The 26,758-nt window shown below is 33.2% G+C and overlaps 3 protein-coding genes and 1 long non-coding RNA gene across 10 annotated transcripts; 1 reads left to right on the top strand and 3 right to left on the bottom strand.

The window, feature by feature from the left end:
* Positions 1 to 282: 282 nt before the first annotated feature.
* Positions 283 to 6,456, bottom strand: LOC107644964 (uncharacterized). 6 transcript variants are annotated; one of them, XM_021103364.2, is made up of 7 exons: positions 5,609 to 6,456; positions 5,266 to 5,327; positions 4,010 to 4,402; positions 3,786 to 3,918; positions 1,958 to 2,202; positions 1,093 to 1,264; positions 283 to 690 (listed from the first exon to the last, which is right to left on the bottom strand). In XM_021103364.2, exons 3-7 carry the CDS (start codon positions 4,129 to 4,131, stop codon positions 502 to 504), a joined length of 861 nt encoding a protein of 286 aa, XP_020959023.1. In that variant the 5' UTR covers positions 4,132 to 4,402; positions 5,266 to 5,327; positions 5,609 to 6,456; the 3' UTR covers positions 283 to 501. The 6 variants fall into 6 exon arrangements, with proteins under 6 accessions (XP_020959023.1, XP_020959024.1, XP_020959026.1 ...); XM_021103365.2 differs by having other exon boundaries at positions 4,010 to 4,397; positions 5,609 to 6,455; XM_021103367.2 differs by having other exon boundaries at positions 4,010 to 4,278; positions 5,609 to 5,799.
* A 465-nt stretch (positions 6,457 to 6,921) lies between these two features.
* On the bottom strand, positions 6,922 to 13,500 carry EMB2761 (threonyl-tRNA synthetase, putative / threonine-tRNA ligase). Its single transcript, XM_016348944.3, has 8 exons — positions 13,011 to 13,500; positions 12,088 to 12,234; positions 11,812 to 11,959; positions 9,479 to 9,732; positions 8,950 to 9,327; positions 8,281 to 8,589; positions 7,570 to 7,770; positions 6,922 to 7,383 (listed from the first exon to the last, which is right to left on the bottom strand). Exons 1-8 carry the CDS (start codon positions 13,362 to 13,364, stop codon positions 7,102 to 7,104), a joined length of 2,073 nt encoding a protein of 690 aa, XP_016204430.1. The 5' UTR covers positions 13,365 to 13,500; the 3' UTR covers positions 6,922 to 7,101.
* Positions 13,501 to 21,507: 8,007 nt separating this feature from the next.
* Positions 21,508 to 25,519, bottom strand: LOC107644966 (Acyl-CoA N-acyltransferases (NAT) superfamily protein). 2 transcript variants are annotated; one of them, XM_016348945.3, is made up of 6 exons: positions 25,096 to 25,519; positions 24,937 to 25,008; positions 24,248 to 24,335; positions 22,335 to 22,467; positions 22,197 to 22,235; positions 21,508 to 21,808 (listed from the first exon to the last, which is right to left on the bottom strand). In XM_016348945.3, the coding sequence occupies exons 1-6, from the start codon at positions 25,286 to 25,288 to the stop codon at positions 21,728 to 21,730; spliced, it is 606 nt and encodes a 201-aa protein (XP_016204431.1). In that variant the 5' UTR covers positions 25,289 to 25,519; the 3' UTR covers positions 21,508 to 21,727. The 2 variants fall into 2 exon arrangements, with proteins under 2 accessions (XP_016204431.1, XP_088345184.1); XM_088489058.1 differs by lacking the exons at positions 21,508 to 21,808; positions 22,197 to 22,235; positions 22,335 to 22,467 and adding an exon at positions 22,976 to 23,273.
* Positions 25,520 to 25,579: 60 nt separating this feature from the next.
* On the top strand, positions 25,580 to 26,723 carry LOC148566417 (uncharacterized). Its single transcript, XR_015883773.1, has 2 exons — positions 25,580 to 25,707; positions 26,152 to 26,723. It is a non-coding gene; the product is annotated as an uncharacterized LOC148566417 (long non-coding RNA).
* The last annotated feature ends 35 nt before the right edge of the window (positions 26,724 to 26,758 follow it).

A 26,758-nucleotide genomic window follows, 5' to 3' on the forward strand; every position in this document is an offset into this window, starting at 1 on the left:
CAACCCAACAAGTTGAAAACTAATCTATTAATAATCGAAATTCCATTTAAGAATTTACCATTGGCAAATAAATTATTGCATGCACTAAGCCTCCCGTCACTTGATTAAGTGAACTAGTGAACTAACTACTAAACCAACCCAAATTGGTTAAGGACATTACTTTTTAACTCGTTTCATATGGTTTGAACATGTAGAAGATCAATAGAACATCCAATTAGAAAGGTAGATGAGATGGAAGATAGTCAGAAAACGAAAAATAAAAAGACCTAAAAAGACCATACATGAAGTAGCAAAAGGAAATTTACATGAAAATTATAGACTTGATGCAGGATAGAGTTCATCATACATGATATAGTTCAATGACATCGTCTGGCTTATGTAGTGGGATAGTTGTTATTGTTGTTGATGTTGTTGTTGTTGTAGTAGTGTAATTGCATAGTCATTGGAAAAAATTGTTTGCTCAAGAGATATACAAACCTTTCTTCCAACCTACATTAACACCTAACTTCTATGCTTACCTACCCTTGCTTTTTGTAGAGCCAACAGCAGTTGTTCTATACTTAGTTCAACAAAGTCTACATTTGGAAGATTAAGAAATTGATGATATTCGTCTTCTATAAAGTCCATTTTATTCAAAGTTGCTTTATAGTTCATAGCAGCTGATCTTGGGTGACCTTTTGCAACTGATACCTGCAAAACAAGACAAATCATCATGTCAGTATATCACTGAGTAGTAGGATGCACAAATTCACATGTTTAGATTAGTTAGTATTGTATCTTGGAAAAAGATTTTCCTCCGATCAACATTTGGGCCTTAATGTGTTCAAATTTTCAGAAGAAGACATACAATATCAGATTATTGAATCCAACTATCTAAATTAATCCAAAATTTCATCCCAATTGGAAAGAAATCAATTCCAAGAACAATTCATGTCTTGTATTAGCAACCCAAAACAAAATCCTATTTTTTGTTGCTGCTGTTGTTGATGTAAAATAATAACCACCCAAAGAAAAAAAGTATACTCAGGGATTCGTAGAATCATAATTATGCAGCTCAACAAATCATTTCATCTAAAATTGGAGGGAACTTACGCAATGCCTTTCTCCAAGCTCGAACAGCCAAAATCTCCACTCTGTCATAGGCATTCCTTCCACTTTAGCAGTAATATTAGTCCAGCATGTGTGAGTAAACTCCACTTTATGCAACTCTTCAGTCAGTCCACTCCCTATGGCTTTAACGTATGCTTCTTTTAGGCTCCAATACCTGGAAAATGTCATTATACATCGATAAAGAGTTCTTAATATTAAGCAGATAAAATATATTGTGAGATCTGTGATTGTCTCAAAACAAATATAAAATATATAATTTCAAAGACTATCTTTAATCTACGTCTACATTATACAGAGATGAAGATCTTAAGGATCGATCAAGTCATTCATGGAATTTTCATCAAGAGGGTGGAGATAACAGTTCTTTGAAATAAAGCTAGGCAAGCATACCAACAGGTTTATCAAAGCATCGCAGTAGTTGAGGAAACAGTGTGCTCATATTCTTGAAATATGATAGGAAGCACTCTATGTTTTGTATATTGCAATTGGGTTTTCCCCCAAACAAATGACAACATTGAATTTTTATGGCATTTCAAACGTGTTAAATTTTGAAAATGCAGAATTGAGGTTTTTTATTTTGGCAACAGAAGAAAAAAAAAACTATGTAAAGATAGAACGGAAGGAAAATAGCACTAAAGAGAGAGCAAAATCTCTTTCAAGGTAACGAAAAAAAATCCAAAAGTAAATAAATAAATAGATGCAGAAAATTTTCAATACTTAAGAAAAAGTTGTTCACTCTCTAGAAACTGGAAGTCCGGAACAGCAGCAACAACAAAATCCAAACCGCATGAACATTTTGTAATTAAACTATTTCCTCAACAAATATACAAATAGATCACGAGAATACCTGTAAAATTCAATTAATACATCATAAGATGTGCCAGCATTAACTATATTGTCCCATTCCAAACTGGAAAAGTATGATGCGAAGAAATGTATGAATTCTGTAATTGTTTCTCCCTGTGGTATATCATAGGAGACAATGTCTAACCCCACAAGGTATACAGATTCGGATGCTATGGCCACATAGTCACCATGATGAGATACATTGAAATTAAAATTAGGTAATCCGAGGCCAAGTTTATCATAATCCTGAAGCAAAACCATTTAAACTGTAAAGAATAAATAGAGCTACATGGAAGCAAATAGAAAAGGTGGCAGAAACACAATATGAGGAGTGATAGTATCACAATATAAAGAGTGATAGTATGAGTGTAAGATATATGCCAACATCTTAATACAAGCATCTCCATTTATTCAAAATGGATAGAAAAAATATACCTATGATGAAGAATAGAGAAACTGCAAAGCTTTACGTGATTTAAGGAAGCAAAACAAATCAACACTTAGGAGACGAGCACTTTTGGAACAAGTTATACAACGTTGTTTAAATCACTCAGAATTTTTCTTAAATTAACCATGTAATATGCATGAATTTTGAATGCAACTGTCAATGAAGAAATTTGATACAACCCATGAATGTGTGCAGAGAAGATAGAACTATCGAAAATCCTAGAAACTTTGATCCCGATTTCCGTATCGTGCAAACAAGGTATTGAGATGATCGGTTTTAGAACAATATAATATGGTGTGAATGTGTGATAGAAAAGGCAAAAGTACTAATCCTTGTTTAAAATAATGTTGGGCCCCAAACAATAATCATTAAAGCTCATCTGCGAGATACAAGCTCCTCACTTTTGGCATAACTCAGAAGGTTCAGGGTCATTTTCATGATAACAACTCGAGATAGGCATTATAAACTTGCGAGTGATGCTCCTTAGTAGGTTTAAATGTGCATAGTTTATGAAAAGGTAAGAGAAGTACTATTATGCCAAGCTAATATATCAAGGCTTAGTTATTCCTCGTTCTTCCCAAGGTTGGTCCTAAAGAGTTGGTAGCAAAATATAGAATCACATATCCCTCATGTTCTAAAAGAAATGGAAAATAACAGCAAAATCAAGATCAATGAAATGGAAATAGAAACAAAGTTTGACTTTCATCAAATTGAAGAAACAATCCTGCTACGCGTACACCCTTGTACCAGACACCGATTTGACACACTATAAAAATACGTAGGATCCATTAAATATTATTCGTTATTGATCAAATTCAAAATCAAAAATCAATTTCAGTTAGAAACTTTCAACATCACAATTTTTATAAGAGCCAACAGTGTCGCGGAATGAAAAAAAGCGTTTAACCTCCATGACAATATCAATTAATGTCTCAATTGTTAGAGAATAAAACAGAAGATAAATCACAAGAATTTCTAATAGCAAGATTGGAAAGGGGAATATTATGAAAAAATCACAGTAGGTTGGTGAAGTAAATTATGGATGAATGACAATGCTACATGATTAAATTTTCAATGGTGTGATTGAAAGAGTGAAAATGAGGAAAAGAAAGCATGGAATGAGTGTGATTAGCTTGAAAATGAGCAATTCTTCATTGTTAATTAAAAAAGATAATCTGCAACTAAGTAGCAAAGGTTGTCTACGAAATAGGGGGAATGGGTTGGTTCCTAAAAGTAAGGAAGCCAAAGGGGGAAAAAACCCGTACACGCACCATGTATTATTTTAATTATTGAAGAATAATTGAAACACATATTAATAGTAAATATGGTATACTAATACAGGTGTGTGGTGTGTTTGGTGTATGAATAGTAATAGTCATACCACATATGGCTTGCCCTCGGGTGTTCGCTTTATGGAAATTTCACTAAGTGGGATTCGCAGAACATCAGATACAAGAGCATACTGAAGCATTCTGCTGACAAGTGCTCGTTTCCTATCTTCCATTTTCACAAACCTGGTACCCACCAGTACACACCATTAAGTGTTTAACAAAAGCCAATCAATTTGTGCAGCAACCAACTACAAAAGCACTTGAATGTATGTACCTGGTAACAGAGGAGTGCTCGTGGGAAGGAAGGAAAGAGAGGGGAAAGGATAAGTCAGGGGGTTGTGGGTCCCACTTTGAGATGTCCACCACCCATCTCCTTACGCCTTCCTCCATTCTCATTCCTACTGGTTTCCTTTTTCTTGCTAACCAAAGACGCAATTCTGTTAATATTTCCCAATTGAATGGAAGAGAGGTCTCCAGCCACGGATGTTTGAGCGGCTAGTTGCTCAAGCAACTTGTTAAGAGCACTTTGCGCTCATCTCACTTCTGTTTTTTCCAACCTCATTAGTAAGGTCAACACATCATAGGATACAGGAAAATGACCTTTCCTTAAAGTTCCCAACAGAACAAACTTCAGACTCTAGAATATTAGTTTCGAGCCTCACCTGTGCTAGAAAATCAAAGTTCCAAATATCATAAGCATTCATCATAAAAGGAGTTTATAATATCATTCCAAGTCATATTAAAGCTTCAATAATCAACTTTCAAAGTTCCAGTTTCAGAAAGTATCTATATAACTATAATCTTGAAATTAAATCGTTATACCCAAGAACAAAATCCTAAGGACCCTTGTCCCACCTTGATAACTATAGACAACACATAATATGATAATGAAATAACGAAATGACTTCAAATCTTGAAATAATGAACCAACTGAAACACATAGAAATATTCAGTATTGAAAACTATCTCATCAAATACATGTATGCTAAGCATTTAAGCAAACAATAAGAAAGATAAGACACCACAATTTAGTCAAATTGATGATATACTATCACTCAAACATTGGCCTCTTGAGGAAGACCTCAAAGCAGCATGTGACCAATTATTCCCAATAAAACTTATGTTTTATAAGGAGAATCATCAATGAACAAAATAGACAACTTTGGGCATTGCTCACTCTAGAATAGTTCTTGTGTAGTTTCTTTGGGCAGTTTGCCTAGTTAACTAAAAAAAAAAAAAGCATCTTTTACTTTTACTAGAAAATATTTATCAATACTAAAACAATAAAATGTGTGTTTTATAACGATTATTAGAAATTAAATATAGAGGGTTAAATTAAAGAAATAAACGAAAAGAAAATGAAAACATTTGCTGGTTTTATGGGATTTTTTTCAAATATTTGGTTCTCATATAATTCACCAATGTCTTAGCTTCACTTTTAAAAGATGCATATTATCACTCGTTTAGTCAAACATTTTTCGGTTCTATTATCAATAACAATTTCATAAACAATAAAAATATATAATATACCTTCCTGATCCGCTAAGGACGAACGTGAGAGAACGAGAGAGAGAAGAGCAACGAACAACTTCCTAAGAAGCAGCAAAGGCCAAAGAGAATGAGAAGGGAAGGGTTCAAAGTGTAACTTCCCTAAGAGTGAAATTAGCTAGGCAGTAAGAGAGTGCCTTATAACTTAAGGTGCTGAATGAATTGGCTGAAATTGCCTTAATAAATATTGCAAGTTCTGTAACTTAGACCTCAATCATTCACAGAACAGAATCAATCGTTCGAAAATAAAAAGAGAGCAGAAACAAAATAACAGTGACCAACGACGAATTGAGGTTGAGAGGGAGGAACCAAGGAGGAGGACTACCTGAACTGACGCGACGGCAGAACTAGAACAGCAGCAAGCATGGAAGGCCGAGGTGGAGAGGGCGGTGAAGATATGGAGCAGAGGGAAGACTCCAGCGAGTCACCCACGAGCTCCGGCAAGAACAGAAGAGAGCGGAGAAACCGAGAGACTACCGGAGCGAGCTTAGGAGTGTTTCCTGAGACTGTGACAACGGTTTGAAAATTAATTTTTATAAAACATTTTTTAATAATATATTTATAAAAGTTGATAATAAATATATTATTTAATATTTTTACACGATTTTTTTTGTTATTTTTAGGACCATTTACATAAATAAATTATTTGCATGCAATTGCGTAAATTTAAAAGACAAACAATTTATTTATGTAAATTGTCCTTACTTTTATGTATCATATATATTGCCTCGCCGCTTAAAATTTTTGGATCTTCGGAGTGATAATGAGCCAATGAAAGGGGAAAAGGCAGGAAATAGATGTTTTCTATTTTTTTTAACACTTAAAAAGAATAAAGTCTGATTTCTTATTTTTTATTTTATAAGTAGAACCAAAAATAAATAGAAAGAAAAAAACTAATAAAAGATGATATTAAACATTGGATACTATCCAATTTTTTTTTTTCAGTAGAGAAAATCCAGGCAAGTGCAAGAACGAGGGTGGAGGTGCAATGACTACGGGAGGCAAAAGAGCAGCCATCACCACGAAGCCAGAGGAACCTTAAAGGTAGACGAAGAACCAATAGTGACAGGGCTCAAATCCATCAATGGTGATGGGAGGTAGAGAAAGAGCAAGAATAGTGAGAATGGCAGAGGAAGCAGTAATGACAACGATGAAGGCAGAGCAAATGGTGTGAGTGAAAGGGAGTTGGGTTAGGTGGGATAAGGTGAGGTAACAGTGGCTACAGGTGGGGTTGGGAAGAGGTGAGGTGACAGTGGCTGATTCCTGATAAGGCGGTGGTGGCTGCAAGTGAAGTGGGGTGATAGTTTCTAGAACCCATTTTTAACAAGTTTGTTTTATTTGTTTGGAATAAATTTATGGAAAAATCTAGAGGGCTAGCAACTTTGTTAAATTTTGACCAGCATGTAATCAGCAAAAAAAAAAAAGTGAGCCATTAGATGAAATCTCACATCAATCTCACACCATTAAAACCATCATTGATGGCTATTTGATGGCTACAAATCACAAAAGTTGTTGGCCCCTAGCATTTCTCTAAATTTATTTGTCTTCTGAACATTCATAGTTAAAAAAATAAAATGTTTACTCTCTTCTTTGCATAAATAAGAAAAATACCAAAGCATAAAAAATAAAACACAGAACTTGTACCCAAATATCAATTCTCGAGCTAAATCGACTTATTGCGTCTGCAGCTATTCCAGAATCTATCACGTTATTCTTCTACAATATGTAAGTTGCAACTGAATGCCCATGCTAACTTGATGTTGTAAAATAATTACAAAGCATATGATGTTTCGGATGGTAGTAGGGCCACGACCTTGCTTAATTTGAAATATCAAAATGATGAATTGAGGATGGGTTTTCTGTTGTCAAATTTACTCTGCTAATCAAATCATCAACTGACATGGTTCCAAGCTCCCCACCGAATCTAGATCTAACTGTAACTGATTTTGTTTCAACTTCCTTTGCGCCAACAACAGCCATCAATGGAATTTTCTGCTTCTCTGCATTTCTTATGAGCTTTGCCAGGCGTTCTCCATGGCACACTTCAGCACGGATGCCTTTCGTTTTCAGGTTATTGATCACATCATTGCAATACTCAAGCTGCGTGAAAAACAGAAAATGCTTCCTTCAGTTTACACACCACCGATTGTTCTCACTATGAATCATATATCTTCCCTTTCATTTTTTTTTTTTTCGTTTTCTTCATGTGGGAATATTTCCCCATAACCCATTTACCATGCATGCATACAGAAAACATATATATACCAAAGTTTTGAGTTACGTTACCTGGACATCAGTAACAGGTAACACCCGAACTTGTATTGGAGAAAGCCATAATGGAAAATCACCGGCATAATGCTCTATGAGAACACCAAAGAATCTTTCCAAGGATCCAAGCACTGCTCTATGGATCAATATAGGTCTCTTCGATTCACCATCCGAGTCAACATAGGTGATGTCGAAACGCTGTGGTAAATTAAAATCAACCTGTTGAAATTTAAGTGAAGTCAAAACAATTAGGGAAATAGTTTAATGCAAAGAGTAACATAAAAAACTATCCAGCGAATACTTTCTGAGAAAAGATGAAGCTTAAGCATACAATTGTTAATGAATGAATCTCACACCTGTCAATCTGTCATTAATTTCAAGTAACTGGATAGAGGCACAAGAATGGTTTTATGTCTCAATTTGAGCATAAAATTAAAACATTGACAATAAACAAACCCGCCAGTTATACTAAGTATTGAAATTAGTGTTGTGGCATGGATTGATAAGGGTAAAAATAAGCTCTTCCCAATAGGGCCATGCCAAAGAAATGAGTATAATTTAGCCATCATTTAGCCATCAATACTTAAAAGTATGTTGTTGGATTACTAGACTAAGAGAACTAGACTAAAGGAATTAAGTTGATGACTAAGTGATGGCCAAAAATAATAAATTTTGATAGCCCCCTCTTATTTCTCTTTATATTTAAACAATTATGAAGTTAGGAATTGCCTGTATGGTTGAACATTGCCACTTCCTACCAAGAGCATCCTCAATCTTGAGATCAATCTTTGGCCCATAAAAGGCACCTCCCCCTTCATCAATTTGATATGTCCAACCTTTATCATCCAAAGCATCTTTCAAAGCAGAGATAGCTTTCTCCCATATATTATCATCCCCAACAGCTTTTTCAGGCCTTGTAGACAAATTTACTTCATACTTGTCAAAACCAAATTTCAGCAGTATTTCTTCAGTGAGATCTAAGACACCCCTTATCTCATCTTTAATCTGATCCTCCAAACAAAAGATGTGTGCATCATCCTGTAAAAATGACATCGAGATAGCACAGCCAATCTATCAGCATACAATCTACAACAAGGCTATCCTATATTTAACATTAACAACATCACATGCCACAATTTTTCCCCCCTCGGAAAAAAAAAAAAATATATATATATATATATATATATATATATATATATATATAAAGTGGGTGCTTTACGCACGAGGTTTTCAGAAATATGGGCCAGGAACATCAGATGTCCACAACCTTTAACACTAAATCAAAACTCACAGTAAGTAAAAGCCAGAGATTTGTCTTCCACTCTTTTAGAAAAACAGGATCAGTGTATAGTATTTAATAGTTCAGAAGACAATGAGCTATGTATAATGATGGCAAACCTGAGTGAAACCTCTGACCCGGAAAAGCCCATGTAAACTTCCAGATAACTCATATCTATAAACGGTTCCCAATTCTGCCACCCTAATAGGAAAATCTCGATAGGAATTCAGCTTCCTTTTGTATACCAAAATATGATAAGGACAGTTCATTGGTCGAAGCTGATAGATCTCATCTTCAATGCTCATCTGATCATACATACTCTCCTTGTAGAAGTCCAAATGACCACTAATCTTCCAGAGTTCAGCTTTTGCCACATGTGGTGTGTACAGAAGATCATAATCACGAGCCATGTGAATTTTTTTCCACAAATCTTCAATTATGTGCCTCACAATGGCGCCTTTTGGGTGCCAGAAAACTAAACCCCCACCAGCATCATCCTGCATAAATAAATTTCAGTCACACAGGCAAGATTTCATCATGAATCAACAGTTACTTACCCACAAAATTATGAATGATAAGATATCCTAACAAATCTGCTTCATCATGGAAGCAAATAAGAAAGGAAACCATAACGCAAAGAACATGCACCTGAATTGAAAACAAATCAAGATCTTGCCCTAGGCGCCTATGATCACGACGCTTAGCTTCCTCCTTGAAGTGAAGGTAAGCTTTCAATTGTTCTTCATTCTCCCATGCAGTACCATATATCCGTTGCAACATAGGTTTCCTTTCATCTCCTCTCCAGTAAGCACCAGCAACAGATTCAAGTTCAACCGCTTTCTTGTTGATTTTACCAGTAGAATCAACATGAGGTCCGGCACAAAGATCCCACCATTCCTCACCTTTATGGAAGAAAGGATAAAGTTACTCCTCAGGCAATATTCTTCTTGAATGCAATGTCAAAAACTGCAAGGCAATCTTTCTAAGCACACGCTTTTACACTTGCAAATTCACAGTACCAATATCAGACATCCTACATTATCCATTTATATTGAAGGGTTTTCATTGATCAAGCTAAAGATGCAAAATAGTGCAGCATTCAAAACATTCAAGCTTAGTGGCTACATATAAGCCTCCAACCCACAAAAGATGAAAGTTTAAGGGAATGGCAGGGAAATGGAGGGCATATAGTATAAAATTTACACTACAAGTCTTCCCTTCCCCACCCTTTTCTTCAAAAATTCAGCTTACAAACAATCCCTTAAGAGACAACAAAGAAATAGAGCTCCTCTGCTCCACTGAAGGTGACAAACGAAAAACCAGAAATAATCTTTTACCAATTTAAAGGATCCGAGAACAAGAAATATAACATGTCAAAGTAAGAGTTCACAAGCAAAATGCAGCATTGTGGTCTGATAGAGAATTAAGGTATTATGCTATGGATACAACTGACAATCAACTTATGTGGCTGAAGAATGTACAAAAGGGGAGGATAAGTAATCGTCGGATAGATGCAAAAGATATAGCTAAGGCCAAAAGGGATAAGATAATGTAACGGTGTATACCAATCCCTTTTAATATCAGTTAAAGGAAAACCAGTAGCTGCATGTCAAGGGGACGCCAAATAGGCAATTCTGCCAAACAAAATCAATTGTGGAAAAGGAATCATTAAAAACCCTAGAATTTCTTTCTAACCAAATACACCAAAGCACTACAAAAACCTAACATTGCCACAGAAACTTTGCATCTTTACATGAACCAAAACCCCCAAGCTTAATGAGTAGAAAATTATGCAAGTCCATGTCCATGGGACAAACCCAACATTCTCCAAATATTGGGTGCAGATTAAGAGTCTTAATGGTACACTTACACATATTAGCAGACAAAAGCAATGAGGGACCTGCACTTCTAGAGCATCATTAGAATTAACCCAATTAAGAACAACATTCCAAGAAAAAGCTTTGAACATAGGGAGATTTAAACTGGCAAATGAGTTTGTTCAAGAGAAATCTTATGTGGACGACAATGTCTTTGACCGCAATACTATGAAACCTCTTCAACTGTGGGATAGACAAGGCCACATACATATACTCTCTCAAAACCTCACAAGGTGGGACCCTAGTTTAAAAGGTCATACTTTTTAAATATAAAATCCATATGAAAATGCAGCAACATAGAAAACCAATAAGCGGTTAACCTATTAGCATTGAGGAATAATAATTTATTACAAACTATAATATCCAACCGACTCAATCAACAAAGTGTTAGGAACTGAAATGTAAAGGAAAGTTAAAGGTGTTAACTTTGTAAAGAAAAAAATGGGATGGATACCAATATTGACGAGCCCTTTCAGGAAGTTTGACTTGTAAAACAAAGAAAACACATAAAGCGAGAATATTAGAGAAAGGAGAATTTAGAGAGTTCAGAGAATTTGGAGACAGTGAAACTCTGAATCTGAAAAGCTGTTTTTATTACTGAATCACAGTGGTACGACTTATTATATACAGAGAGATTGTAGCTTGTGGTGTAAGCTAGGCAGAATAGCCTTTTCATATATTAGTTATGACAGCTGTAACTAACCGTAGTTGTCATATCATAGCTGAAAGAGGACTCTAACTAACTCTTCTAGACTCTTCTAGATTATGCTAGCTTACTATATTAGAGAAACGGGTCTGCCACAATTCGGTTGTTATGTGGGATATAAAACATGTAGCAGTTTAGAATTCTATATTTGGGCTTAGGTTGTAGCAGTTTAGAATGACTAATATAAATACACACATACAATTTGACTAACAATCATGAAGCTGGTGTATCTATACAGCAATCCTTTATTAGACTAGAGTCTCACCAGAATAACTATACTAAAACATACTTGTCTATATGAAACATACATGCACCTAATCCACACTTCAATATACTCTCTTTCTCTCTCTGTCTAAGAATACGTACAGAAGACACTGGGGAAAGAGCTGGAAGCCTACCAATATGATAAATCGTGATGGGTTCTTCTTTAATGCTTTCCAAAATCTCTATCTTGTAAGGTTCATTCAGAGCCATTATTCTTCTGAGAGCTTCATCTCTTGAAACTTCTTCTCTTACAAGGGGTAAATTTCTGCCAATTATTCGATCCTACAGTCAATTGAAAAAACATTAATTATATTCTGTGGATACATAGCCTAATGGATGGTTTGAGAAGAATGTGACCATAACAAGTAAATAAATCCCACATATAAAACTAATAGATTGACTCAACTTACCATCTCCTTCTTGATTTTCTTCAAATCATTATCAGTCAAAGACTCGATATCGAAATCATAATAAAACCCATTTTTTATCCAAGGCCCAATTGTGACTTTTGCATCAGGAAATAGTTTTTGAACAGCCATTGCCATCACATGTGCACACTGTATGTCTGCAGCTTGTTAGTCAAACAGCTGAATCTAGACATAAAAAGCATTCAGTAACTTGTACAACAACTAAGAGTCACACCACAGAATTAACTATCACTATTTATTTCTCATGAAATTCTACATACTCACTGTCAGTTTTCTTTATTATAAAGCAAAAAAATTTTGTTTATAATTATGAACAACAGAAATCTGAATTTCAAATTGAACTCGCTAATGCTAATGACATCTATGAATGTTGCTTGACTTGCTTTCACCTCTTACACTAAAAATGAATACGTAAGGAAACAAATAATAAGTGAACAATGAAAATCACAAATAAAAGATTGATGCAATACATTTTGGCACCCACAGCACAACGTATCGCCAAAAATATCTTCCTCTCCATTTCCCTGAGTGGAGTTCATATATATCTTTCATTCTTTCCTTACCATCATGTCCCTCAGGGCCAACCAAATGTTCTTAGTGCACTACTAACGAATACCTCACTACCTCAAGTCCAAAATTAGTGATCAAAATTAATTATGCTCAGCAATTAAGGAAATGATAAAGAAACATCTTCATTTTGGGTAAATCGATCGATTGTAGTTATCATATGTAGTTATTTTTTAGGGTGTGAACTAAAAGCACGTGTAAAACTGTCCTAAACTAATATATAAGAAATTAGTGTAATTATAAGTTTTTTTTTTTTTTTGGTGACTGTGTAATTATAAGTTTGCAGAAAACAAAAACTTTTCATTTCAATCTTATGCGAAACGAAGAATTCACATTACCGTGTGGCGAATCCTGAGAAGCGTCTCAGAAGATTCGTTAGTTGGAAGAACAATTTTGTCCTCGCTCCCCCTCTGGTTCTGGTTCTGGTGGATGGAGGAATCGGTGGCGACGGCGAGAGTGATAGTTGAGAGGCATTTTTGTCTTTTGGCACGGTAGCGGTTAAGGAAGGGGCTGGAAGTGGTTGGAGAGAATAAGGTACCGTGAAGTGAACCGGAGCGCTGCGTTGAGTATGGTTTATGGAAATGGAAATGGAAAGGGAAGGGCGTAGAGGATGGAAGAGGGGAAATGGCAAAGGTAGCAGCCATTTTGGGTGAATGGACCAAAAAACACCCAATAAAATGAGGGAGTCTCATATCTTAATAACTGTTAATCTTTTATGTTTTATGCGTCGTGTGAAAGAAAAGACTGGAAGAGGGAATGAGTGATGACTGATGAGAATTGATAAGGGTGGAGGAGGAGTTTACATTTTGATGCGTGGGATTGACGGCGAAAGCTATAGCACTTTAAAGTAGTGAGTGCAGCATTTTTTTAAACTTAACCTACTATCAAAAATGATAAAATAAATTAAATTTATTTATTATTGTTATTTTTTTTTTTGTTATGGGCTGAACAAATAAATCGGTTAGGAGTGTGCATGGGCCCGGGTGAAGCCGAGTTTGATGTGACCCAGACCCGACCCGAAATATATACCGGGCCTATTTGTTAGACTCGAACCCGACCCTAGACCCGATGAAACCTATACACTTTCGGGCCACGATTATACCGGGTAAAAACCGGGTGAAAACCGGGCCGTTAACATTATATTACCTTGATACCTTCTTGTAAGTTAGCATGTAAAAATATCCAAATTTTCAAGACTCCAATCATTATTTGACATGGTAAAATTCACTTAGAAAAATATAATAAGAACCAACTCTTCTCTAAAATTAAAGCATAACCATAATCAATACTAATATTGCCTAATAACACCAAATATTTAAATCAATACAAATAACACAAGATTATGAATTAGTCTAAAGTCTTATGCATTTTAAACATAAAATATTAACTTATAGTCTTATATATAATGACTAATAACACAAAATATTAATGTTTACAACACTTAAATTTCACATAATAATAGCCATCATCCATCACTAATAACACAAAATATTAATTATGTATGATGACCGGGCCACCGGGCCGATTTCGGGTGACCCGAGCTATGACCCGGACCCGACCCGAAATAAAGACCGGGTCTATTTTTGAGACCCATACCCGACCCTAGACCCGATGAAATCACACCAAATTAGCCCCTAAAGTGTTCGGGACCGGGCCGGGTCTTCGGGCCGGGCCGGCCATGCACACCCCTAAAATCGGCCTTAACAAAAAAAAACTAATTAACTCGTTTAATACAGGACTATCTTTACACCAAAAAAGTACTCAGAAAAATTTGATCGAATTCCTCCGTTACTTTATTATTATTGATGTGATGTCTTCAAACATTTTTACGCTAGCAGGTGCTTCCACTATTATTCTGTCTAACGACAGATTTTGACGCTCTCGAACCCATTCCATTCCACTTCTACTATAAATGGACCTTCAAAGTCCGAAAAATTGCTGCCATAGAAAAGGAAGACGCTATCCGTCGCCGCTGCTGGTTGGCTAACTCCAAACGTGAAACTGATTCTGTAGAAGAATCCGGTCTCCATGAAGGTGCCATGATTCTCAGATGACGACGCAGTCAAAGCACAAAATACATGAAAAATTATCTTTTATTTCAAATTATTCTCAACGTGTACGTAATAGAATGAAAAATTAAAATACAATTATATTTAAACAATTATTTGTATTATTTTTTATTAATTTATTCAAAAAATATTAAATTTTGAAGCTAATTGGTATAAAATATTACAGATATAAAACTAAAAAAAAATATTTGTATAAGAATGAGCCTAATAAATAATTATTCTATTTAACATATAACTAAGAGTATTTCTTTCTTTGCCAACGAGCTATAGTTCAAATGGCATAGTCTCTATATTCACCTAAGAATTGGTAAAAAAAAAAAGAATACTTTTTTTTATTAACTTTTTTAAACATTAATTATTTATTTTACATGCAATATAGAAAAAATAAATATAATATTTATTGAGTAGACACAGTTACGTAAAATTTTTTTATTGTCATAATATTTGAACCAAAGAAAAGAAAGTATTATTTTAAGAAAAACCAATAATATATTTTTAATAATATTCTTAATACAAAATAATAAATTTTAAATATTTTTTTAAATAATATATATTAACTAAAATAATATAATTATCCCAAATAATATATTATAAATATAGTAAAATGACATATTTCAATAAAAAATTATATGAATTTTTGTTTCGCACAAAATAAAATTATTATATGTTTATTTGCTTTTTACGTTGTATATATGTTTTTTAATTAAATTAATATAATACAAAATCTTTTATCATTCTATTCATATTTAATGTTTTAATTTTGTTTCTCACAAAATAAAATTGTATATATACATACATAACACAAATTTTTTTATCATTGTGTTTATATTTAATATTATAATTTTATTTCACATAAAACAAAATTTATTTAAATTTTAATATTATATACATAATATATATATAACACAACATTTTTTATCATTGTTTTTATATTTAATATTATAATTTTATTTCACACAAAATAAAATTTATTTAAATTTTAATATTATATACATAATATATATTTAATATTATTTTTTTTAAGATTCTAATATATCTTTTTTTTTCTAGATTTAGTACATAAATTTTCAACTTATTTTTTATATATTATTTATTTTAATTCTAAAGTCCAATAATTTTTGTGTATAGACATGTTGTTTTTAATATTTATATACTACTTTTTTATTTTGAACTTCAGCTCAATATTCGAAACTTATAAAAAAAATCTAAAACTTGTAAAAAAATGATTAACCTGATTAATAGGTTACTTTTTTAAATTCAGACCATTCAAATAAAATATAATAAATATAGAGTTTAAATTTAACGAATTCATAAGGTATGCAGCACTCCATACTTAACAAGGAGCGTTTAAGGATGAGCCGGAATTGACGGTTAAGGCACTAATCCAATCTCCCTCCACTTCGTTCCGTTTCGCGTTTCGGGGAAAATGCATAAAAGTAAATACGTAATTAATCCATGCATTATCGCTTAATAAACTCGCGAGTTTGACTAATAAACTTCTAAAATTTGGTTATAAATTTATAATCTGATTTAGATTAATAATTTTTATTTATTAATTTTATATAAAAATAATTGTATATAAATTTTTATTTTAATTTTAAACATTGGCAAAATATTCTAGAATTTTTTGTTATATATAAGATAATTTATTTTTTTACATAATATTATGTGATTGATTTACACTTAATCTAAAGTAAAAATTTAGGTGTCATACGTGAAGATTTGATATATTTAACTAAATTGTTATCTAATTATTTTCAGTTATTAACTTTACATAAAATTAATTACACCTGAATTTTTATTTTAATCTAATAAATAATTATAGATTAACTTATTTAAATTAAAATTAAAATTTTAACAAAAATATTTTTTTAATTATTATATATTTTATGTGATAAAGATTTAACTCAAATTCTTAACTAAAAATATAACTCAATCAAAATTAAAAATAAAAAAAATAAAGAGATACAATAAAAAAGAAGAGCGTGGAAGATAAACAGAAGAACAAGAAGAAAAAGATAAAAATAAAAAAATGTGTAGAAGAATACATTAAGGTCTAGTTTGGATAAACAATTTAATTAAGTTATTTTTGAAGAAATAGTTTAAATAATAAATGCTTATATTAAAAGTAGCTTATAAATAAGTTATTTTAGTTTGATTTTTAAATTTTAAAAGTATTTATTTTAAGAGAAAAGTGATAAAAAGCTTTTTATTATAAAAGAAGTCATTTTTTTTAACTTCTCCTTAAACACCAAAATAACTTTTTAAAAAGTTACAATTTTATTTTAAAAATGATACTAGACATTAATACTACACCTTTTCATAAATTAAAAGTTAAAAAAAATCACTTATGAACCTATCCAAACAAACCCTAAATCACTTATCTCTCCTGCATCGCAGCAAAGAACACAAAAAATTCCAAGTAGAAGTAAGAAAGACAAAATCTATCTAATTCATCACTTGTCTTTTTTATACACGAAGCTTTTTTGTTTAAGATAAATACCACATCTTTACTTCTCAATTACCATTTAATTTAATTTCAAATTTCTAACTCAAAGTTGAAAACTAAATTCAATCAAAATTTAAAAAAATGTAAAAAGAGATACAAAAAGAATACACTGAAAAACAAGAAAAAGGAAAAGTAGAAAAACATATAAGAGTAAACTACCATTTCTATCCACAAAAATTGAAAATGCTGACACATCTACTCATAAAAAAAAGAAAATTACTATTTGTACCCATAAAACATGAATTTCATATAACAAAATTATCCAAACACTAAAAAATCACATAAAAACCCCAAATTACCCTTATCATCATCCGCATCATCCACTCTTCCTTCTCTCCTTCCCTGTCTCTTTCTTGCCAGAGCCAAACTTTGAGTTTAAAGGCACCACTACTTCATTTCTTTTATCACTATCATCACTACCACCACCACTATACCTCCATTATCATCTTCTTCACATAAAGCAACAACAACAACAATAAAAAAAATAAATTGTCTCAGACCACCGCACCACCACCGGCGACCACCAAGTTGTCGCCCCCTCACCCGATTTCCTCTCTTCTTCCTCTCTCTCGCCCCTTCTCACCCGTGTTCTCTTCTCTGCTCCTATGCGTAACCACCACTCAACAGTCGCTGGCGCCGTCAAGTCCCACTCAACCTCCACTCGCTGTCACCGCGTCCTTTACCCTTTTCTTTCCTCCTCCACCCTTTCCTTCTCTCTTTCTTCTTCTTCCCCTCGCCTCACCTCCACGAGCCTAGGACCACCGTCGCTGCCTTTCGCAACCCTAGAGCCACCGCCGTTGCCTGATCGCTACCGCTGCCCCAACCCATTCCAACTAGCCCTCCATCTCTCGCTGACACAGAGCTCCGATCCAGCCCATGTCCAGTCTGCGGTTCCACCCGCTCTTTCCCAATCTGCAACCATTCGAAAAAGTAGAAGAGAGCGAGAAGCAAATCACAGAAGGGAAGAGAGGGAAAGAGAGAGAGGAAGGAGTTGATAGAGTTGACGAACTCTGGCGGCGGCGACGAGCTCAGAAAATGGAAGGAGAGAGAGAGAAGATGGGGTTAGTGGTGGTGGTGGTGGAGGGAAAAAGATGATGCAGATGATGATAAGGGTAATTTGGAATTTTTCTGTGATTTTTTAGTGTTTGGATAATTTTGTTATATGGAATTCATGTTTTATAGGTACAAATAGTAATTTTCTTTTTTTATGGGTAGATGTGTCAGCATTTTCAACTTTCGTGGGTACAAATAGTAGTTTACTCAACATATAAAAAGAGAATATTTTGTAGGGTTAATAGTCAAATTCGTCTATGAAAGATCATTCATTTTTCAAATTAGTTTTCAAATGATTTTTTTTAGTCATTTAGTCCTTGAAAGATAAAACATAAGTCAAATTGGTCCTTCCGTTAGTTAGATGATGGCGTGTCACGTTAAGTGCCACATGGGATGATGACGTATCACGTTAAGTGCCATGTATCACCAAATGATTAGTTGACGTATCAGGTCAGTGACACCTAGTACATCATGTGTCACTTGACATGTAAAAAAGTTATTTATAATCAAAATAATATTTGAAAGTCCAAACGTAAGTCATTTTCATCCCTAAAATTTTAAAAATTATTCAAATTAGTCTTTATATATATATTTTTTTTCTTCATAATATTAAATTTAAAATATTTTTTATAATACTCATTTTAATATTATTTTTAGACCTTAATAAACAAAATTCTCTTTACATGAAATAATAAAAATAATTAAATTATTATAAATTTATTTTGTCATCTGTATTTTAAAATTTTACGTTTTCAAATTATAACTTTTTTATAGTGAAATTTTTTTATTTAAACGAATTTATCAAATTATTGTTGATTATATATTTAAAAATTTAATATTTTAAATCTCACTAAATAATATAGTAGTTATTTTAAAATTTAAATCTTTTAAATTTTTAAAATTATAATTTTTATTACTGTTTAATTTATATGGTAAAACTCAATAATTGAAAAACCGATTTGTCGCATCACTTGTTGAATCTTAATATTTTAATATATATAGACTAACGTCATAACCACCATTAATTACGATTTTTAAGCCAGAGTCTCCCATAGCAATCCAAAATAATTCATGGATAACAAACATCTAATTCTTGTAACATAATACTAAATATCATAATAAATCAAGCATATATAAGTATGCATACTAAAAGTCAAATTTTAAAGTATAATAAAGTCAATTAAAAAAAAATATGTATACTTTATAAAATATACTAATATCATTTCATGTGTATTTTTACAAAATTATAAGTTTCTCAAAAATTAATATTCATTCCAATAATTCAAAATTCACATCAATCAAATATTTTTAAGTGCTAAAAATTATAAATTAATTTATATATTGATAGTAATACACTTAAAAACAATAATAGACATAGTATTCATTCGCAATTTGATTTCAAAAAATCAAAAACAACTCTGAGCACGTCACCGAACTACCAAATGATGTCTAACAACTCTACAACTCTAGAATAATAATAATAATAATATTTGTAAGCTAGTATTGGATGAACTGTGTACTTAAAATTGTGAGCTTCCTCAAAAATCGTTTTCTTCAAGTCGTGGCTATCCAACACATATAAGAGGTTACCACAACCAAAACACCTTGCTCAACAAAAAAGTATGAGTTCTTCCCATTGCAAACATCTTCCATAAATTTTTTTAATTACAGGTCATCACTTTGTACAACCTTGATCTGTTCTATGAGAAAAAATTGAACCCAAATATGTGCTAGGTCAGTTCATGATTCTCCAAGATCAAATTATATTCCACTAGCCTTAAGTTGGTGGACTTCTTCAACAATTAGTCTCCTTATAAAAGTGATATGTGTTTGGCTACTCATAGACTTTATATTAATAAGGAGATCCACCACAATATTTGTCTTGCCATGATGATATAAAATAGTACAATAATAATTCTTTAGCAACTCCATCCATCTTTATTGTCTCATATTCAAATTCTTTTATTGAAATATACTTTAAACTTGTGTGGTCGGTATAGATCTCACGGATCTCACCATAAAGATAATGCCTCTAAATCTTTAAGGCAAAAATGATAGCTATCATTTTCAAGTCATGAGTTGGATAATTTTGCTTGTGGTTCTTGAGTTGTCGCGAGGCATAAGCATTATCTTGACTATGCTGCATCAATACACATCCAAGTCCTATCCGAGATGCATCACAAAAAACGAAAAATTTTTCAGATCTGGAAAATAAATTAAGAACAGGTGTTGAGGTTAGACAAGCCTTAAGTGTCTGAAAACCTTCCTCGCAAGCTTATTATCAATGAAACTTTACATTCTTTTGAGTTAACTTAGTCAATGGCATATAAATCCTCGAGAAATCCTTGATAAATCGCTAATAGTAGCAGGCAAACCCTAGAAAAGCTACAGATTTCTATCACCGTAGTAGATTTTGGTCACTTCTGAACGGCTTCAAACTTCTTTGGGTCCTCCATAATTCTATCTCTTTATACGACATGTCCCAAAAATGTCACGTGATCGAGCCAAAACTCACATTTAAAAAATTTGAAATTAAGCTTGTGGTCCCTTAAGGTTTGCAACACAATCCTCAAATGATATCTATGCTTTGTAGCACTTTTGGAATTTCAGGATATCATCAACGAAGACGATAACAAAACAATCTAAAAAAAAGTTTGAAAACCCAGTTCATTAAATCCATGAAAGTTGTTAGTACATTTATCAAGACAAAAGACATTACTAAGAACTCATAATGTCTATAACGAGTACAAAAGACCGTTTTTCAAAAATCTTCCTCTTTTATCTTCAATTAATAGTACCTTAAACCTAGGTCAATCTTAAAAAAACATATAATTCCTTGAAATTGATTAAACAAATTATCAATACTTGACAATAGATATCTTATTAAGTTGACAATAATCCACACATAGTCGCATCATTCTATCGTTCTTCTTTACAAATAGATATATGTTATATAAATTTATATTATTTTATTATATCTAATTCAATCAAAATTAAACTTAGAAACTTCTAAATCTTTAGACTTCACTAGTTTTACCAGTCAATCTACTTTATATTCTATTTGGATTTAATTTTTGCACCATCACCTAATATTTATAGCATTTTCAAGCAGTTTGGAGCTTACGCATTTGTATATCTATGTGGAGTATCTTCATGCTCAATTGGAGTTAATACTCAAATTCATCTTTAAAATTACATTCGTAGTTCAATTTCGTCCTCAAAATTTCAATTTATTTAATTTGATCCCCCTAATTTAACATTTGTTACTTAATTGTATCAGTGTTACTGAGACATTATCAAAAGAGAGGCTTGAAAACCCTCCTCCATCTCATTAAATAACGATTAATGGGAAACGTCATATAAGGAGGAGTGAATATCTGGCATCCGCTATTAAAATTTAACAAGATGATCTGAAATGTAACATTTATTTATGTTTAATCATAGTAGCCGACAAACCAACCATCTCTTCATTCTTGAGCTCTGATACTTGCCACTCCAAAGTTACCTGTAAAAAAAATTACATTTAAAAAAGAATGGAAAAAGAAAATGAAGAAACTTTCTAATGTACACTGTACAGGAACACACATGCACGAAGTTATCAATTAATCATAACAGCAATTATAACGTTTGGTCCTTCTCTTCTCACTTTAATGAAATTCTTTTATCAAAAAGAAAAAGAAAAAAATTTCCCTACTTATTATTTGTTCCCCCTATTCAACCAATGTCTCCCTCCTCCACTTTTCCATTCATGTTATTGAATAGGGATATAATTCAGAAACGATAATTAATGTGCATAAATTTTCTAAATGGCCAATTAGTTGTTAACAAATGAAATTTCAATACTGAACAATTATTTGATAGCTGAGGGAGTTGTAAGTAATAAATATGCTCACCTCACGGAAGATATTGCTATATGAAGTCTGCACAAAACCCTACAAAGCAATTAAGAGCTTAGTCAATCTAAATAGAACTTATAACAACCATTTGAATCTGAAAAAGAAAACGAAAAATGGAGAAAGCAGCATACACACCAATTTTTTGAATAGGTTAAGGGATGCTTCATTTGATTCTCCAATTTTGACACGAAAGACATTGATTCCTAAGCTCTCGATAGAAAAGGCCATCATAATCAGAACAGACTCCTTTCCTAGTCCTTTTCCACGGCTATGCTAGCAAAGACCAAGAGAACGATGAGCTTTAATACTGGCTGTCTCAGACGAAATCAAAACCAAAACCTTGCTGTTAAATTCAGGACCAGAAATGGCTTTTATTGTTAAAACTTCCATGATCATCATATAAACAAAAAGTTGATGTAAAGATGTTAGAGGATATAACTAAGAAATAATACAGTTTCTAAAATTTTATTCTGGTCTGATGGGTTATTATACTATACACCAACAGGACAAAGGTTATCGAAATGCAACCGAGAGAAAATGCTTGTATATTGACAATAGACCAGAACCATTCCAGAGTAGACTACAGCTATTTCAGAACAGAAACAAATTCCCCTATTAGTTTTAGGGATGCAAATTTAAAAGAGGAAAGCAGATTCACACTAATAGAAATCCATAAACTAAATGATGTAATCTACCTAACTCAAAGAAACCCATTTTAACTTGTTTTCATCTATATTCTGCTATGCCTACCGTTTTTAACTTTTTCTCTGGGTATCTTTTTCTCTTTTTGATAAAAGAATATCACGGAGTAAAGAATGTTATAAGAAGGAAGGTTAGGATGGCGTCCTTACGCGCGCGCCCCCCCGGGGGGGGGGGGGGGGGGAAGAAATGGTGTCAGAAGATAAGTGAAGAATAGCTTTCCAATCTCTCAATATTCTGAATTTCTGATATTGTAAGAACTCTAAAAAGATCATAAGCATTACACCAAAGGAGGCCAAACACCCAAATTGTGGTTCAACCAAATACACCATATAGTGGCATATACTGGATATTGCCAAAAAGATTCTGCCTTCACTGTTCCCAAAGCAGCAAAAGTAATCAACAAAAACTGATCTAAGATTTACAACTAAACATACCAAATATATCAAGTTAACACAACCTTTGTTCAGGGTTAGATGACAAAGGAGAAATTTCAAGGAGACCCAATAAAGTGACTCTCAAAGGATTCTCTAACATTTAGGTTACCAGTAAAGGTAAAAATTCCAAGAAAAGGAAGAACCATATACAGTATAAAAATTCTAGATAGGAGAGTTATGCAAGGATAATAGACGATATAGATGAGGAAGGTTAGTATAAAAGACAGCACCTACTCGATGATCCTCCTCCAAGTGAAAGTGAGAACAATCACCCACCTTCAAGGAAAGCAAAGGTTTGGAGGTAGGAAAAATAAAAAACGAGAAATGAATTTCCAGGGGATAGAATCAGAATGAGTAGCATATGGATAGCAATATTAGCCTCCCAACCATTTCATTCAAGCCATACTTACTACTAATAACTTGATGCCATAAAGAATGGGGCTCCAAAGAAACTACTTTAGCTGGTTGTGCTAGTAAAATTTCTAAATTTCCTCAGCATCTAAACTGCCAATAATTATTATTAGGGAAAAAAAAAGCCTACAATCTCATCCTTGAAAATTCGAGGTATAAACATATTTGTCCCTAGAAAAACCTGTAATTTAGTCACATTATTACAAAACACAGTTTGGCCCTCTAACAAAACTGATCCAGGATATAAAGTTCAGGAAACTAATCACTTGCTGTCTATTTCTAGGATGAATATGTTATCTTGAACTTTCAAGGATGAAGTTGTAGTTTTTTTTTTTCTTATGATTATTTTTTTATTAACATAAAATAAAAAGGAATGGCATTCATTTTCAATAAGAAATGAGCTGTGAAACATATCCAGTAAAAAGGACTAGAAAAAAACTGGTGAACTCTGAACCAAATATGTTAAAAACTAGTTTATGACATGAAAATTAAAGCTTTTACCTTTTTGGTTCAGCAATCATTACTTCAATCTCTGCCATGTGAGGATTATCCAAGTCATTCATGAAGATATTTACATCACCAACCATGGCTGCAATATAGCATATATTAGTCTCCAATCTAATCAAATTACTTGGAATCAAGAAAATTGCCCATGTAGCTGCAAGCCTACCTAACTAAATTGCTGTTCAACTGAACAAGTTGAATACACGAATATTTAACATAAGGATTGCAAGTTGAAACTAACGGAAGCAAGAAGGATGGCGGTGTTCACAAGATTACTACCCGACAACAGGTTTTAATGCTCATACACTGATTAAAGAATTAAAAATCTGAATAGCCCCAAGTCAATTAATCAAATCTAAATCCTTAACGAAATCATGTTGCATCCCTTTAATCATATCGAACAAACCCTGCTACCTATTCATTAAATACCCAAAGCAAGTTCTATTTTGCAAAAACTGAAACTATTCATATTCATACAATAAAATAAATGATAGAGAAAAGCATTATCGATCGGGGGAGTAAAAATTTAGAATATAAGGAGAAATAGAAAATTTTGAACAAAGAGGATTTTCAGAATAACAGCTAGTAAAAGAAGAACTTTTTCTTTTGTGTTCTTCTTAGGTTCCCAAAGATTCCCAAATTTTCCGGTTACAGAGATTAGGTCATAAAATCAACAGGAGAGATACCTTCAACATGGGGTTCCCCATGAGAGAAATTTCCAAGAAGCAAATCTTTATCGAGTACAATAAACGTATCCTCTGCAAAAAAAGAACAGAATCAGCCATAAACCCTAAATTGCTCAACAAAAATAGAGAGAGAGAGAGAGAGAGAGAGAGAGAGAGAACTGTTAAGGTCCTGAGACCAGGAAAGTTGCATGTGATACTCTTGGTCGAGGGAGAGAGATTCTGAGGCAGTAGCCTGAAGAAGAGAAGGGTCTTGCATCCAGGAGTGATACTTGGGCACGTGGGACTCCATGTACGGAACAAGAATGACTTTCTGTCCCTCTAAACTCACACTCCCTTTGCCTCTCGCCGCCATCTCTACCAACTACGAATGTTATGTTTCTTTTCTTTTTCCAGCCGTTAGATTGGAATTAAATAGAGTACAGTGTGCCCTAAACGAGTGGCTCATGGATAGTAATGTAGGTTTCCATGGAATCTATTAAAATGGAAAATAAGCAATTACGAAAGACCTATTGTGTAGATGCTGAATCATTCTATATGAGAATCTTGTGTGTAAAATTTCTGCCATTTTGGTAAGTCCTGGCCTAATTTTTTTTAGTAACGTAAGTGACTAACTTGAATTCCTTTTCATAGTGCTGCTACAGTTTGTTCTATTATAGGGGAAAATTTTCACTTCTGTTTGAACTTTGAATAATTGATATATGCAGCCAGAGCTTCAAGAACTTGATGGTATATGGAGGAATCAGGAGAGGTGGGAAGGATGAAAGGAGAAAGGTGCTATCAAAGTTTCTATTTCAGACTTTAGTTCCCTTGTTTACTTTCTGATAACAAGTCATTACCTAAATGAATACTTGGGAATTTTAATATCCGACACTTTAGTTTCCCAAGTTTTAGAATATATAAAACAGTCTCTAATGTTTACCTTTGTTAGACAATATAAGACTCCCAGTATTTATCATGCTTTCCATCTCGCGCAAGCTATTTCATAACATGTCATAGCAATCATTAGTGTGGTGGCCATATATGCGTTGATACTTTTCTTGCTTCTGATTGGACGTGGATGTGGTAACTTCTTCACTTGACAAATGTCCCTATAAACTTCAACAAGAGATATTCTTAGTGGGGTGTAAGAGTGTAGTCGTCATTCTTCTTTTGATCCTTCTTGTTATAGCTTTGACCAACTTTTTTTGTTCTGATGAGGTCTTCTTAACTGTGCAGTCTCTTCCATGTTGATGTATTTGTCGGTCCTTTCTTGAACTTCAAACAAGGAGGTTGGATGTCTCTTGGATATGGACTATGAGAATGGACGATCCCAGAGGCCATTGAATGTCCTGAAGAATAGGATCTATTTTGACTTCAATGCTTGCTCTAAGGTTGCCCGATTCAACAAATATTTTTTCCGTTTGTAAATTTTCTGCTAAATTCAGTGCACTCCTTATGGCATAGTTGTCCCTGTGATTGATCTTCCTGACTTATCTCTGATCACTACGCCTGTAGCACCTTCCGCCAAGTCCTTTCGAAAAGCAGCATCCATATTTGCCTTAATCCACTCTCTGGGTGGTGGCTTCTGCCTTCTAGATCACATTTTGTTTTGTTCGAGTGTTCAATACTTAAAAAAGGAAATGGGCCTATGTAGTAAAAAAAGGAGAGAAAGGATTTTACTCGAGTATTGTGGTTTATTCCTGCCATGCATGAATTAGTATTAGAGTTCTGCTGTTATTAATAAAGTATGAAGAACGTTGAAATCTACATTCAATGAACGTGACAATTAGAAGCACCATTGAATATTAGTAGGTAGGATTTGATTATGTAGTTGTTCTTGTAA

The sequence above is a fragment of the Arachis ipaensis genome, chromosome B5 (assembly GCF_059453495.1).
Source record: "Arachis ipaensis isolate K30076 ecotype BB chromosome B5, ASM5945349v1, whole genome shotgun sequence".
NCBI lineage: Eukaryota > Viridiplantae > Streptophyta > Magnoliopsida > Fabales > Fabaceae > Arachis > Arachis ipaensis.

Coding starts and splice junctions, on each gene's coding strand:
- EMB2761 (XM_016348944.3), bottom strand. CDS start 13,364: ATGAGACTCCCTCATTTTATTGGGTGTTTTTTGGTCCATTCACCCAAA. Junction 12,235..13,010: donor TTCTCAGGATTCGCCACACG/GTAATGTGAATT, acceptor GCAGACATACAG/TGTGCACATGTGATGGCAAT. Junction 7,771..8,280: donor GGCAATGTTCAACCATACAG/GCAATTCCTAAC, acceptor AAATTTCAACAG/GTTGATTTTAATTTACCACA.
- LOC107644966 (XM_016348945.3), bottom strand. CDS start 25,288: ATGGCGGCGAGAGGCAAAGGGAGTGTGAGTTTAGAGGGACAGAAAGTC. Junction 22,468..24,247: donor ATGATTGCTGAACCAAAAAG/GTAAAAGCTTTA, acceptor TTGCTAGCATAG/CCGTGGAAAAGGACTAGGAA. Junction 21,809..22,196: donor ATAGCAATATCTTCCGTGAG/GTGAGCATATTT, acceptor TTTTTTTTACAG/GTAACTTTGGAGTGGCAAGT.
- LOC107644964 (XM_021103364.2), bottom strand. CDS start 4,131: ATGAGAATGGAGGAAGGCGTAAGGAGATGGGTGGTGGACATCTCAAAG. Junction 2,203..3,785: donor CCGAGGGCAAGCCATATGTG/GTATGACTATTA, acceptor GTTTTGCTTCAG/GATTATGATAAACTTGGCCT. Junction 691..1,092: donor AGCTTGGAGAAAGGCATTGC/GTAAGTTCCCTC, acceptor CTTGTTTTGCAG/GTATCAGTTGCAAAAGGTCA.